This window comes from Dermacentor andersoni, chromosome 2 (assembly GCF_023375885.2).
Source record: "Dermacentor andersoni chromosome 2, qqDerAnde1_hic_scaffold, whole genome shotgun sequence".
NCBI classification, from domain to species: Eukaryota; Metazoa; Arthropoda; class Arachnida; order Ixodida; family Ixodidae; genus Dermacentor; species Dermacentor andersoni.
In genome coordinates this window covers 74394326-74410429 of record NC_092815.1, presented here as the reverse complement: position 1 = coordinate 74410429, position 16104 = coordinate 74394326, and the positions used below count along the sequence as shown (strand labels likewise).

Here is a 16104-nt window from a genome sequence, read left to right as displayed (position 1 = left end):
ATTGTGCTACCTGCCATAGACAATCTTTATACAAATTGGTGCAGCTAAAAAAAAAAAAAAATGCGCCCTGTACATTTACTTCTCTATGCACTCAAAATGAATAAATCGTGAACTTTAACTCCTGACGTCGCAGGACCGGCCCAGTTCACGAATATTTCCACAGAAAACTATCTGAGCCCTACGCATAAAAGTTTCCCCTCGCTCCGTCTTATTTTGAGGCCGTGGTGACGTTGACCGTCTTTTGCAATGCATTATTACTCTCATTCTCTTTCTTCCTTCTTGTGCCCTTAGTATTTTTAGCTTACATTTGTTTTACCTTTGTGTTACTCACCGTTCCGTACTAATTTATTTATTTATTTATTTATTTATTTCACTTCTCTCGGGGCTCGAAGGGCATTACAGAGGGGGTGACTACATTGTGTTCATACAACCTCAATAACGTAAACATTATGATATATCAACATGAAATACAAACATTTTTAATTAATAATGCAGGTTATTCTGATGAATGGTCAATAGGGTGGTCTCGAGTGACTGTCCGTATTCAATGCTGGAGATGGCGCTGGAAAAAGGTGGCTCCATTCTTAGCTAGCCTAGGGTACAAATGAATCGTGAAACAGGTTAGTACCGCAAAAGGGAGTGACAATATTTTAGTAGTGATCGGGGCGAGAGGACAAATGCGATAGTTGTTATAAACGTTCGTGTTTCTGTGACAGATTAAAAAAAATTTAATAGCTTAACAAATCTTCAATTTCAACCTGCCATTTGTTTCTTTCCTACTTCCGTTGTGTTATGAGTGATAGTCAGTTCTTTACTACTGATGTTAATTACTCGCCTTTCTAAACCAATATATTCTTCCTTAGTACAGCTTGCTGGTTTTTCTTGTTCTTATCTTTTTTTTTGTTACAAAGAAAAAGGAGGAAAGTTGAAGAGAAAGACAGCTTGTTTAGACAGCTCGAAGAGAGGCTGGATATCGAGCGCTAGCGGTAGGAGGTTTAAATAATTGAAATATGTAGTACAACTTGTACGAAAAGGGGATATTTTATAGACTGTTTGTACAACTTTTAATGCATCCCTGGCCACCCCCCTCTTGTGTTGCACCTTGGGTCAATTTGGCTACAATAAATTTTTGAGAGACGTACGGAAGCTTGCCCAAGTCCTCCCCCTCCCCCTTCTAATATAAGAAGGTAGTTGCACTGCTACGATTTGCCAATTCTAGTTTCGGTGGTCGATATTTGAAGGCTGTTGAAAGGAAGCAAACTTAACGAAAGCTGACGACAGTACTGGAAGCTGTCGACAACCGAACGATCGCAGCAGTTAAGAGATTATCTCAGTACATTTAGCCGTTCATTCATTAGTGGGGTTTACTGTCCCAGAGCAACACAGGGGAGACGCAGTAGTGGAGAACTCCAGAACAATCTTGACCTTCTGTGGTTTTTTAAAGCGCCTAAATCTACCACGAGCGTTGCTTGCATTGCACATTATTGCATTACACATCAATACCTCTCCTTACTACCACAGCACATGCGCAACGGAGGTTTCTGTGCGAATACACTCAGTTCTTTTTTTTTCGCCATACAGATGGAGGAACAATGGTGATACTTACCAGCGATGCTCTGCGTACGTTAACGTAATCTGTTTATTATCGCAACATCATCTCAATATTGTTCACCAGCAACGCCTCCCCCCCCCCCCCCCTTCCCGTCCTCCTACCCCATCCCTCCCACATATACACACACTTGTTTTTTTCTTACTAGATCAGAGCGATGAAAGAAAACATACCTTTTTGCCGGCGTTGCAGTTGCATTTAGATCGAGCGTCCAACACAGTAGTGAAAGAGACGGCAAGTTATTAATGTACAGCATTTTCCTGAATTCTTTTTTTCGTAACCTTTTCTTTATTCATTCTTGCTCAACATAGTTGAATATGTACACTCGACGCGACCACAGTGCTTGGCAGCGGGACGATTGGATACTCCCAGTCCGAACACGGTCGACGTCGTCAACTCTATAGGATACACTCTCTAAACACGACGGCTTCATCTGCGTGCACAAAAAACTCAAGCCGCACTTTGTTTCGACATAATCTGTACAAGATCTGGGTTATATGTTACAGACAGAGCTTCGGTCCAAAAGCAAAGTATGCTCACGACCGAGCGAATAAAATCAAAACACCGTTACTTTAATTCTTGCTCAATTAACGCGATATGCTGTGCTTTCCCCTGTCGAACTGCTCAGCGGACTACATTTGGCCGCACCAAATTCCATTTCCAACATTTTGTTGTAGTACTTGCAATGCACTTTCGATGCACAATTACCTTAAGGAATGTGGCTTTTCTTTTTACTTTCTTTTGCAAATAAGCTGCATTTACGCTTCTTCAGCATTGTTAAAGTTTCAGAATAGATACTCACCCAACCAAGATTTATATAGAAACTATATTTACTGGAATAAGTAATACTTATCTTAATGCTCCCTTATACGTACGCAAGACGCTCGAACAGCACAGCTAGTTTTCAGCACTTCGACACTCTCATAAAGAAACAACTAACACAGATAACTTTTGCACAATGGCGTGATATCTTATTGTTCCATTCAATGAAAAGAGAGAGGTTTCGTGAAGTTACCTTTATGGTGACCGTTGGGGTCTAAAATATAGGATGCGCACAAAATCATCCATAAATTAAGAGGTGAGAATTGATTCCCCTGCTTGATTCCCCTTCTTGATTCCGCTTCTTGATATGCTAGGGCGCACACATGACGCTTTCTGATATGTACGGTCGTCGTCCCGCTAGTGAATTCAAAATTAATATGTCTTTAACGCTCTTAGTTTCCAAATCCACTTCCCCCAGCTTGAAATTTGCCAATTTGATGAATTGGTGGGACAAGCGCTGAAAGGTAAGCAAGCCCCTGTTTCGAAAAATTAATGGTGAAGCGGGTTTGGCAGAATTGTCCAATGCACGCCGTTCATGTGCACCGAGGCTGTTTAGCCTTCTGCGTTACCTAACTTAATGCTCGTGCTGCACTTAAAGAAATGGTAGTACACAGAAGTCCAACTACACGAAAGATGGAATAGAAAAAACTAAGCTCGATTTTTTTTTTTTACTGGGGCCTTTGTGAAAAACAAAACGAAGCTTACCTTTTTGGCAAGGAAGCTCGCATTTGTACCATCTCTTAGGAGGTTCCAACGATAGCGTTCTCTAGTGCCACTAGTGCCAACACCGTTATGAACAAAACACGGGATGCGATAATAGCGCCAATTACAAAAGCAGGATTCCAACATTTAAAACCTAATTACAGCACTCTGTAGTCTCTTACACACTACAAAAAAATTGTAAGTCACAAGTCATTCAATTACTGGTATAATATCTGAAGCTGCGAAAGTTAAAAACGGAGAACGCCACTGTAAATCTTAAAAAAATAAACTGGAAAATCTCAGCTTTCGTTATTTCATGTGGAAAACAAAGTGCATAGTGTTTGTCTATTTTGTTAGATAGTGTAATTAAGTACCGGAAATGGGGTAACACAGGTTGCTAACTCTGTGTGTTGATGGTTACATGTAATAACATTTCGTCAGAACACGCGACCAGCATAAGAAACTGCGGCCGCAACAGTAACATTGAATGTGGCTTTCATGGGTACTTAATTTCGAATTCATCTGATTCCTGAAAAATAGCAGACAGAGATTCATTTCATCTCATTAATGTGCAAGTTATGAGAAAGAAAGGCAAATAAGAAATAAAAAAACAAACATAGCTTTGGTTACGCATTTGAAAAGTGTGTTATTTAGCCACTAACGTTATAGTGAGAAGACAATGTTGATCAATCACACATGATCTTAAAAATGTGTTAAAATACATTTTAAATAGCACACTGCGGTGCGAGGAATATAAACACGAACGAAAAAAGAAAAAAAGAACAATTGAGGGACATCGTCAGCGTCGCTGCGAATATGAGCGAGAAGCGAGTGCTTGTTGCTGAAACAGCAGGTGCGCTATTTTCATGGTTACAAAACATGAAGACTTTTTTTAGCAGCGCGTTTGTTTTAAAGTGTTAGAGATTTCCATTTTCTAAGGTTGTTTTCTGCGTAGAGTCGGACGAACACTGATGCATGCAATAAAAAAGAGGTAAAAAAGAAAAATCCCTCCCGACAGGCTAACTCATAAAATCATAGCAATCTTAAGCATGACAAATAAACGTATATACCCTCAAATGCAGAGCTGGTGCAGCTCTGTATTTGGTAAAGAATTTGGTAAAGCTCCTCTGGGTAGGAACCTCAGAATTGTGTTCGTGTGTGTGCTAAAGATGAAAAGAAAAAAGAAAAAAAGAGGACTTGTCACCCATGCAAACACCGATACCATTCTTTTACCCTAATGTGGACGCAACTGGACATCACACGCACGTGATCAACCTATCGTAATTTTGGAACTACGTTACGCGCTTGGGCAAAGGATTCCGTGGGTGAAATACCGCAATGAAACAAAAAACGCCTTATCTCACTCTCCTCAGCGTTTCAGCCTTTTTGTGTGCAACCACATCCATTCCGCGAACGCTGCAAACTTTGAGTGATGATCGCGAATCGCCTTCCACTCTTGGCGTACCGCTACACACCGCCGAGAAGAGCCTGCGACCTCCGTGGCTGGACACCAGCCAAAAGTAACCGGTCGGCATCGCGCTCGAGTGACGGCGACGTCAGGAGTCCTGAGCACCACATCCGCTTTGTTGGCCTGTCGCTTTCTGCGGCTATTGCACGTTGCCGGAGGCACCAGCGCTGCAGTGGATTGTCCTCAATCCGCCCAGCGGGGGCTCGCGTCACCTGGCTGCGTATTCCCCGGTCTTCTCGCTTACAGTGGCCACCGGTACACGAAGAACAGTGCGGTGCTCCAGAGCAGCAGTTGACACGAGCAGCAACGGAAGCTTGGGACGTTTCTGGACGAATCTGAGGCTGATAATCACAACAATGGTAAAAAAAAAGGTTACGGTTATTCATGTTGAGGATGCATACAGGTCCGCTTATGTATTATCTGGCGCGTAAACTTTCAATTTCTCTATTACCCGGAGACACTTGGGCTAGCAGATTGAACAATCGACATCGAATGGGCGTGTAAAAGATGTATTTCTTGTATCGACCATGTACTTTGTTAAGGATGCACTTATGCCTTCTTTTGCTGTTATTTTATCTTAAACACTGCGACTGTGTCACAGTGTTCCTAAAGAATGTCTAGCGATCAGATGGAAGGCAATTCACCCCGTTATTTTGATATAAGCAAACAGTCGCCGTTAACTGCGCACGTGTGAACAAGTTTGGCAATATTTCGACGTCCTCGTTGAATGCTCTTTATTTATGTTTTAAACATATTCACTCTTCTGCTGGTTGTTCTGTAAGCGGCAAAAGTGCGGCATTTATCATTTAAATAAGCAAATCTTATCGTGAAAGTTTTATGAAATTATGCTAACATTCTCGAGCCAGAAAAGACGTTTGACGCAAATTGTTGATATACTATGATACCCCCGTCGGCTTAACCATCCAATTTCCGTATTTCGCAAGAATCAGTGCCAAAGTTGGCTGTAGCAGTCTTTGCCTAAACGTACAGGGTCTGTTCTGAAAGTAGTAGGGCTGGTTTTTTCCTGGGTGAACGGGCGGACGAGAGGCGGTGTGCGCGCGCAAGGTCGGTGAAGGGGGATATTGGGAACGCTGGGAAAAATCGTCAGTCGGCTCGCGGCCGTTGAAGAGAGCAGGTCGCTTGTGCTGTGAACCCCTGTCAAAACGCCTCGTCACGGATAATCATGGAACGCTTACTGGATCAGCGATACGGGATAAAATTCTATGTAAGGCTTGGTAAAATGGGCAAAGAGATTCACAACATGATTAAGGAGATCAGGTGTTTTTGAGCGGCACAAGCTGTTCCGATAAGGCAGGGAAAGAGTGGAAGACGATGACCGCTCCGGACGCCCTTCGACCAAGAAGACCAATGAAAATGTGTCGCGAGTAAAAAATTTACTGACCAGTGATTAGGATGAGTATCAGAATCATTGCTGATGACTTGAGCATTCCTCAAACCCAAGTTCTTGAGATTGTGACAGAAAACTTAGCCATGAGGAAAGCGTGCGCGAATTTCGTGCTACGAGTGGCTGTCAGAGGAGCAAAGGCCGACCGGAAAGCGATCTGTCAGGATTTTCTGCAACATGTGAATGAGGACCTCGACTTTTTGCACAATATAGTGACTGGTGACGAGACGTGGGTGTTTGATTACGACCCGGAGAGTAAGTGGCATAGCTCGGAATGGCCCACCCTTTCTTCCCCAAGCCCCAAGAAAGCACGAACGAGCAAATTCAAGCAAACGTCCATGCTCGTTTGCTTTTTTGATCAACATGAAGTCATCCACAAAGAGTTCGTACCACCCTGACAAACAGTTAATGGAGGTTTATACGTGCAGGTCCTCAAAAGACTGCGAAAACGCATTGTTCGTGTCCACCCAGCCATTGCCAATAATTGGCGGCTGCACCATGACAACGCGCCAAGCCACACAGCGTTCCGCATAGTCGAGTATCTTGCCCAGCACAAAGTGGCAACGCTGCCTCAGCCCCCCTACAGCTCCGACTTGGCCCCAGTAGACTTTTTTGTATTCCCGGGAATAAAATCGACGTTCAAGGGGAAGCATCACGGATCGGTAGACGTGGTTCAACAGGCCATGACGAGGGAGCTAAACAGCATTCCGGTCCACGCGTTCTTGGCGGCGTACTAAAGCTGGAAAACTCGTTGGCAGCACTGTGTAGATGGAGAAGGGTGCTACTTTGAAAAATTCTAATCGTTTGTACTATTATCACGAATGAGATTTAAAAAAGAAGTTAGTCCTACTACTTTCAGAACAGACCCTGTATGTGGGAACTGAGAGGCATCGCTTTTCCAGCGTCTCGACAACTCGTGTTTTCTTTGACTTAACACATGCTGCTGGATGTCTATTTGCTGAATAAGCTATACCACGATGAGGACTTACCCCCCTTCAAGTTTCCTTTCAGCTTAAACAGCTCCAAAATGCGAACTTTAAATTGCTTACAGTGATTCCTCAATATACAGCGTAGACAGTTCTGTAAATGGCAATACTTTTCTACTCTATGCGAGGAGCTAAACTCAGCAAGAGCTTGCAAGTGGGACTAGTGAGCTAATCAGACTATAGAGAAAGGACGCTGCCATATGGTGTGATGTGATGCACACACAAAAGAAAAAAGTGCCATAATAAATATACAAATTTCCTCACATGAGCCACCTCGATTCCTTTCTGGTGGCTCGAAGTGTACCCGATCAAGAGGTCTGTGGCCCGACCGACTTTGTTCATTGGAAGGAAGTCCAACACCTGAAAATTAAAAAACACAACAAGACATTGTGAGTAAATCTGTTATAAACAAAAGTGAGCCTAAGTTATTGATTCTGCTCCACGTATGCGACTATCATGCTTGTTGTGTATTTGAGTGCCGTAATTACTACACTGAAGAATCTTACGCGCTGCAGTTTATTCACGTATATGGAAATATATATTTAAGTTTACAAGATGGCTTCTAAAAGTCGAAAGGGCCTTGCGCATCTGTGTAGTAAGCGATAGTTAATGCGCCAGTTTCATATTATGTTCCACCACATAGAACAGTTGACGGTACGATGCACTGAAATGAAGAAGAAACCATTGTGAGAGCAAAATACAAAACAATAAAAAAACGCTATTTTCGCAAGAAATTTACTTACAGCTACAATTCTTCTCTAACGAATGCACATCAAGTGCGCACTAAAATAAAGATAATATGGCACTCTAATGAACAAACGTCCGCAACTTAAATGAGGGATTACGGAAGCACATGCAGAAGTGATATTTTGTCATTCAATTGGAAGAAACTATGAATGTCAGCAGCATTCTCTATACTACAGTAATTTGCCCAACGAAATGACAAAATATAGCAGTAGAATGAAGTGGCAGGGTGATAACTAAGATAACAACGTATTTAGGCTCACATGACTCTGCGAAATCTCCCTCTTGTGTTCTTTATGGCGTTAAAAATAATAACGTGACCACTTCGGTATATTTCGGAGCCTCTTTCATTTTTTTTTTCACGAGTTGTGTACTGCGTACTTTCAGATCCTTCTTACGTGATTTGCAAATGCTCCGAGTCCGCAGTATGTACAGTAAGCCCAAGAGCACGATATACTCGTCTCGAAAGCAGCAGCATTCTTTGGCAGTGGCACAGGATTTTCGGTTCACACTTTTGTAAGCGAGTGACTTCAACAATGAATGAACAATCATTCGCTTAACTGACCGGGCTGCGCAGAGTCCTTGGCATTTTCATCGAGGAATGACGTTGTGGCCGTTATCGAAAGGTCCGCTTGTGCCCTTAATCTCTGCAGGTCATCTCGGCCTGACACCTTGGCTGAAATCAAATTAGAGTGCAATAATGTTTTAATTGCACCTAAAGCAATATGTTCGTCCTTATTTGTTGTAACTTAGAAATTGTGCTCTGAAAGTTCCTCAGACGAAAAGAAGACCTTGCTGCTAGCACGTCCTCAAATCCGGTCATTAAACGGTAAGGCCAGGTGCATATTACACCGTTAGTAATTGCATTACGTCATTTGTATGGGCTATCGCTAAGTGTTTTATAGTTTCGCACACGTACAGACATTATAGAGTGATATGCCTTGCTACAAAATTCAGCATGTTCGTAGATGTGCACAACCCATTCCGTACGTAAGGGGGCAGTAGGCAGGATTCGTCAGCTAGACCTAAGTGCAGATGTCGCAATACTTCTTTTTAGATACACATTAAATAATGATCAATGCCAGTGACGATAAAAATGCTTGATGTGTAATTTATTGTCATTTAGCCTTGTAGGTAAGCGTTATACATCGTAGTTCGCGACGCATATAGGCGTGATCAAAGAACCGTAACGAAAACAAGCTTACTTCTGGGCACCACTGCCTCTGTTGCTGGCGTCGGTCGGGCCAGAGTTGTCGGATGTGGAATATCTGCAAGAGCAGCAGTTTCACATCTTTTCGTTTTGCATTTAATTTTATACAATGAAAACAAAACAACTTAGATAATGCATCTTCCTCAAACGAATGCCATTCATTTCCATATAATTGAGTTTTGTTACTGAATCGAAAAGCGCTGTGCCACATGCACATGACAGAAAGCGTACCGAGGTCACTCAGCCCTGCTTCTATACGCTCCGTTTGTTCATGTCAAGTGCATAGCCATTCCGATTATGCTACTGCTGACGAGAGTTACGTAATAAGTTACGTAATAAGTTACCTAATAAGCCTACCAACAACCACGCTTAAAAGGGAAATAATTGCTATCGTTTGTAAGTATTTTTCATCAAGCTTATTTGCACATCTCTCTAACGCATCGCATTATGCCAGCTGTTTACAGCTCTGACTACCACTACTTCAGTATGGACCCAACCGAAATGACATTGGTCTCAGCCGACATCCGCAATGTGCGCATGAAGAATTTGAAAGCGCTATTGCGTCTTAAAAAGCCGACATTCAAATGGCAGCGGGTCTGTGTGACATATTGCGCTGCAGGCTCGTTTCCCAACTGCTTCTGCATTGCTCCCTCGCTGCTTCCCTTTTTTCGTATTTTGCCTCTCTCTCCATAGCCTTCGTCTTTCAATTCTTAAATTTGCCTTCTCTCACCACTGGGACAAGCAATCGAATAAAGTGTTTCCCTTGTCTGATCACCTGTTGATGTTTCAATAAAGTGAGAGTTATGCAAGCTAGCCAACATGATTTTCTCAGTTTAACCCTGGTTGCTGTGCTCCGTGAGTACTGATTTTTCAAACTCTAAATTTGAAGGATTAGAAACTATCTGTAATGGTTGTGCATTCCACCCATTCACAGTCATGCCTACGTTAAGCCCACCTAAGCCTCTTTCTTCTCTCGTTTATTTATCTCTCCCTTCGCATTTCATTCCTTGTACTTGCCTTTCACTCAAGGCTCGAACTAGGATTCCTTTAAAAACAACGCTTGCCCCTCTCTCTCACGCAGGGTAGTTATCTCAGCTATTCCTCGCTTTTCCAGCAGCCGAGGCGCTCACCGTGCAGCCGTATGAAGCCCTCTTTCTCCCCGAAGGTGTTCTTGGCGTGGCACTTGTAGCGGCCGTAGTCGGACTGTCGCAGGTCGTGTATCTGGAGGCGCATGCGTATGCGGTACGAGTCGACCTCTTCGGAAATAGCGTACTTCTTGCTCCGGAGCAGGATCTGGTCGTCTCCGCGGATCCACGCGGTCAGCGGTCGCGGCGAGGCCTCCACCACGCACTCCAGGAACACGGAGGTGCCCACCGCGGCGCCCACCAACTGTTCCGAGACGCGGATCTTGGGCCGGACTGCAGGAAACGGAAAAAAAGGCAACTGCGCGTGGGATTCCGGACATCTCGCTCAGATTAACACGGGTCATTAGAGAGAGATATAAGGGTTACGGTGGCCCTGAGGGAGCCGATTGCTACTCGGAGAAAAGATTTAGGCAGCCAGTCCTACGCCGCGGCAACCACGAGGATAACGTCAGCAACATATAGTGCCGAAATTTACATGGAGACGATAACGACGATAACGGCACGCCAATACCGACGGCTCAACGACGAGCAGGATGGTGACCATGACGACACCATGACAATAACAACGCTGGCGAAAATGTACAATGACAGCAGGACAGTGAGAACAACGCCGTGGATGGCAAGACAGCTTACACAATGTGTAGCCGGGTTTGGATTCTGGGTGATGACAAGTAGAGTACTTTGGAAATTTCTTCTCCTGTCAATGAAACATGGTGATGCTGAACATAATGGTGATGCCTGCATCAAATACCTTGAATATTTCATCAAGTATGTGTAACAGCTGTCGTCGTAAAAATCATTCATTCAATTATTCAATCATTCTCTACCTTTGGCTGTTCATTTCCAGTACGTTATCTTGTTATATCTTAATAGGAAGTATTTTTTATTTGTTTTGCTTGCTTAATTTTGCACCTGTAGTTCTGTACCAGGTAATTAAAAGGCACACCCACTATGAACATTCTAAATGGCAAATTTCTCTCACATGAAGTTAGAAGTAGAAATACTACATACAAAGTACCTTATTGAATATCCGCTGCATGGTTATAGCTCAACTAACACGTTTTCCAAGGTTTGTACAAAAAAAAAACGTCTAGTTATCCAGACAACGCAGCTGGCATAGCTTTCTTCGCGTAATAGAGAATTATTCTTCGTCAGCTTTTAAATGGGCCCCTAAACTACCTACGATATATTTTAAACATTTCAAGTAAACACACGCATCGAGCTCAGAATGCCTTCACGATCAACGATGCCAAACGCGGCAGCGCTACGCGTCGCGGGCGTGCCACACAATAATAAAAAAGAAAAACAATCACGTGCTGCTCTCCGGGCCTTTCCGATATCCCCAGCGCTTGTCGTGACGTCAACGTGGTGCATCTCGTGATGTCACCAGGAGGACACTGTCGATTGATCGAGCAAGAACCTACGACTTCCGGTTAGTCTGCTAGTAGGTCCTCGTCCGTGCTTCCTCGTCCTGTTGCTCACTTGTGCGCACTTGCGAATTGACAACCACGGCCGGCAACGCAAGTGCCAAATCGCTCGCGTTCACAGACAGTCGTGCTTTTAGCTGCGCGAATCCGACTGTGTTTTGCGATGGCTTGAAGGCGACTGAGTGTGGCGTTTGGCTGCAAGAACGCCGACTGGAAAAAAGAAACAACGCGAGTCCGGCTGCCTCATGACGACGCCCTGCGCAATGCCTGGCTTGAACGCATTGGAGCAGTTTTAATAAGTTAACCCAGTAACGTTGTCATGAACGCATATTTTGCTGACTTGGGTAACTCTCCTATTTGCAGGCCGAGCTCCCGAAAAGCGTAGTACGCGACCTCGAGGACACAATGATTCAGACATATAGTGGGGAAATATTGCTGCCGTGTAATACACTCATTGTTTTCTTTAGCAACGACTTCTCTCACCTACCTGCAGCAAACTTTCTCCTCGGGGTTTGAACACGCCACGCGTAGATTGCCCGCGAACCTGCATTGATGAGTGATAGCATTGATGATTGATGCACTAATAGCAAGCCATATCATCGCCACGATATGGGGAAGACGTCGACGGCGGCTGTTCATCTCCATCGGAGGTGCTTCGGCACGGTGTCTCACCGTACGGATCCATTATATTGGCGAGTCTTTCTGGACGTGCGCGCAACGCAGGGTCGATAGCGGCACGCTGTGCATGAACGCGGGCCGGCACGGCAGCAGGAGCGGGTAGCCGAGAAGCGCGGAGTCGCGGTAACCAGAAATGGACAGCGCTTTGAAAAGCGCGTTGGCGATGACGTATGTCACGTGACATTTGGAGGAGCGCTCGCCGAGGAGGAGACCAACCGATGGATGGAGAGTAGCGAAGGAAAGAGCGAAACGAACGAAGGCCGCGCTTCGATCATCACTCGCGGGTAACTCCCATATTACAGCACTGTTTCGAAAAATTCCCGCGGTAAGTGTTCGTTGCAGACTCGTGCACAACTACAACACCGCAACTAAATTTCGACCTCTAGGTGGTTCAGGGACCCTTTAAAGGGCCACTCACCAGGCTCCATCAAAACTTTTTGGTTATACGCCGGAAGTTGTTACGTGTCTTCTAGGGAGTGTTCTGCCACAAACATTTTTCTTATTAGCTCATTAGTAGCCGAGATAAAAATATTTCAGTGACGGGAAAGCATAATTTCAGGAGGCGAGCTCCACTGCCAAGCGAGACCCTCTTTCTACTTGCCCCGTCTAGCCTCCGCAAGCGAAATTCCTTCCCTGCGTTCACCCATACCGGACCTCGAGGATCGCGTGACGCATACGTCACGGGCCGCGCCTTCATTTTTTTTTCTCCTCGCTTTTCTGCGCCGCGGCCAACTCCCGCTGACAGCGTCGCGCGCAAGCTGGTGGGATTGTCTCGTTTCGCGCGGCGCGCGATTTTACTCGCTGTGCACGAGGACACCTGACTAGCGGTATAAGTCAGTGGTTCACGAATACTGAGGCACACACAAGCGTAATCAAAGAAAGTGCGACTGCAGCTTATGTTATACAATCTTTAGAGGTAGAGTACGCTTGTCGACTTAGACACACGTCGTCACCAACAATAGCGGAATTAGTGGCAATTCTCCAAGCCACTCATTTTATCAATATATATGAGACACCAGAAAAGTGGGTAATTTGCATGGACTCCTTATCGGCTTTAGCATGTCTTGGAAATTTTGATGACAGCCAAACACAAACACGAATAACATACGCAGTACTGAACAGTTTAACTCAAGCTAATGAAAGGAAACATGAAATGACATTACAGTGGGTCCCGGGCCATGCTGGTATAACAGGCAACGAACTAGCGGACTTATTGGCAAAATCGGCCCATAAAGATACAGAAATTCAACTCATCCCTTTATCACCAATGGACACAAAATGGATATTCAGAGTATTGAGAGATGGTTTAATGAGAACACTAAGGAATCAATCCTTTATGAAGTGGACCCTCAACTGAAATACCAGCTGGATGTACAACTTTCTAAAAGTACCGAGACACTAATCCATCGACTGTGCCTTGGGACAGCATACACCAAACATTTCCTACATGGCATCAAACGGGCTCCTTCCCCGGCTTGCTCCTGTGGCCACGACGATGAGGATGTTCGCCATCTACTCCTCGAATACCCCCTATACGAGATGCAAAGACGCTAGAACAAGAGCTACACTCAATTGATCTTCACCGGCCTTTCTCACTCGCAGAAATGCTCGGCCCATAGCCATCGATAATAGCTCAGCGAAAAGCATTGAAAGCACTTGAAATTTTCTATGAAGAAACAGGCATCCTTAACAAATACTAGGTATTGCACTGAATAATCACACGATGTTACTATAAAGTTTTTCTATTATTTGTAATTATTAGTGCTAGTATATTACGTGTTATACATTTTTTTGTGCGTGAATTATTTTAACACTGTCTAATTCCTGATCTGTTTATACGATCATCGAAGTTTACATCACGACCGTCTGTGTGTGTTCGTGATTTGTTTATGAGCTCATTGTGGTGCAACTTGCATTTGACTTTTATACTGTTATGTTCAAGGGCGTTTAGGACTGTGCTGTGGATTTCTGACCGTATGAAGTGATTTCTTTTCATTTTCCTACATATTTTTATACTGTTGTTTCCGCTATGAGAAAAGATAAAAGGAGTAGCCGTCACCATTATAAGGTTACTACATCTCTTTCTTTTATTTTCATTTCAAATAAAAAAAACGGATCACAAAGCATGATACCCTGCTGAAACAGAGTAGAAAATGACATAGTTTCGGTGTCTGCGCGCGCAAGTGCACAACGTGGGAACAAGCAGACGAAACGGAAGTGAGTCTCTCTTGCTGCGGTGCGAAGTAAAACAAAAACACGCAGACATTTGGTTTGTGTGTTTTATTATTTCTCTAAGCTTTAATTCGCTTATTCAAGCAACATATTACACTAATAACAGATGTTGCCTTGAATAATTCTCGAAGTCACGTGTCAACACGTGCGACGTCACAGCAGAAACACGCGTACGTGGGCGCACTAGCACATGCACGTCATCCACCGGCTTGGAGCGCGGCGGTCGCGAGGAAAAGGAAAACGACGTCCGGTTTGAAATTTCAGATCTTTCTGCGGCGCGCAGCGATGTAATACTTTGCAGACACGATGGTTATTGCGCATTCTATGGTCTGCGCTTGTCAGATCGAAATAGCCAGACCTGAGGCGGGTTGTACGAGCATTCAATAACGAAACTAATACCGAATTTCAGAACGCGTTCTTGTGCGGACTAGGCGTTATCTGGGGAACATTTAAGAACGCGTTCTTAAATTCGTTATTATTTTCGTTATTTCGTGCAAGCCGCATTTGGTGAGGCGCCCTTTGAGAACGTTTCGTTATAACACTCCCACGGTATTTATTTTGCCTGTAAAGCGTGCTTCATCTCAAAAACACTTTTTAAAAGGAGAAGCTCGCTTTAAAAAAAAGAGCAATTATTTTGTTTGTAAAGCGTGCTTCACCTCACATGCATTGCTTAAAAGGAGAAGCTCGCTTTAAAAATCGAGAGCCTTTGGAGGGCAGAAAAGTAAAATGAATTAGCACGAGTATACCATGCCAGGAGACTTTCTACAGTCGAACGAAAATAGTAGTAGGCGTACAAAAGGTAACTGCTGCAAATGCAATAATTCAAAAATTTGTGAAGTTCCTTTGGCAGCGACTACTCCTCAGTTAGTTGACAATTTTCGGTTTCTGGTGCGAGCGTGGTACTTCCACTGCCACATAACTTTCGGCTCCTCGGTCATCCACACAAGCGGTGTGTAACATCCGTGGCATCCAAACTCTTCGTGACTTTTCTATTGTTGAGGCGAAAGCCGTAGGCGCCTATGTTGGCGGTGCCTTTGGCGAAACTGCGCCTTCGACAAAGAATGGCCGATGGCGCAAAGAGTAAAAACACGTCAAAAAATGCTCGCATTGATGTCGCATTTCTCAGGGAGGCTCCTGTACACAAAGCAAATTACGGGCGTTGGGGAAAAATTCCCTACATTGCGAAGTGGGTGGCAATCGAATCCAGTCCTCGAGGGTGCGAGACGAGTGCGCTTCCCTGACACCATAGCTGCGCCACGGTTTAGGCTTACTAAAAGTGTGCCTAGTCCGTGCCCGATTGCACGCTAATTAACCTCGCAGCCATTTCGCCGACTAGTGCGTGCTTCATTGGGTGGCGCACGTGATGGTGCGAAGGAGGTGGCGCCACGTCAAGAGTACATGAAAGCTCGTTGATGACGTTTCGAGGTCTACAAAAGATATAACGCTTTCGCATTCCCACAAGTAAGCAGCCCGCGAAACTTTAGGTTTGGTAATTGCTGTATCGCCAGGTACTGTTGCGCAGGTGTGCGCGCTTTGCACATTGACGTCACAGTCGGAGCAGCGTGCACGCACTTGTGGCTCGCGAGGACGGACACGTGAGTACGCCTCTGCGGAAGAAGCGCGTTGCTCTGCGCCTTAGTGAGCATGTCGCCTTAATGCCACACGTGTACTTCCCA

General features: G+C 44.5%; 1 protein-coding gene across 2 annotated transcripts in view; it reads right to left on the bottom strand.

The window, feature by feature from the left end:
* Positions 1 to 1848: 1848 nt before the first annotated feature.
* LOC126541835 (neurotrimin-like) overlaps positions 1849 to 16104 on the bottom strand; it is a 188499-nt gene continuing 174243 nt past the window's right edge. Inside the window, exons 6-10 of one of the 2 annotated variants that reach the window (XM_050188774.2) lie at positions 10077 to 10364; positions 8942 to 9004; positions 8302 to 8412; positions 7257 to 7352; positions 1849 to 4942 (exon numbers count right to left, since the gene is read on the bottom strand). In XM_050188774.2, the coding sequence (XP_050044731.1) occupies positions 4842 to 4942; positions 7257 to 7352; positions 8302 to 8412; positions 8942 to 9004; positions 10077 to 10364 (659 nt within the window). In that variant the 3' untranslated portion in view covers positions 1849 to 4841. The remainder of the gene's footprint in view (positions 4943 to 7256; positions 7353 to 8301; positions 8413 to 8941; positions 9005 to 10076; positions 10365 to 16104) is intronic. The other variant, XM_055076969.1, reaches the window with a different exon arrangement.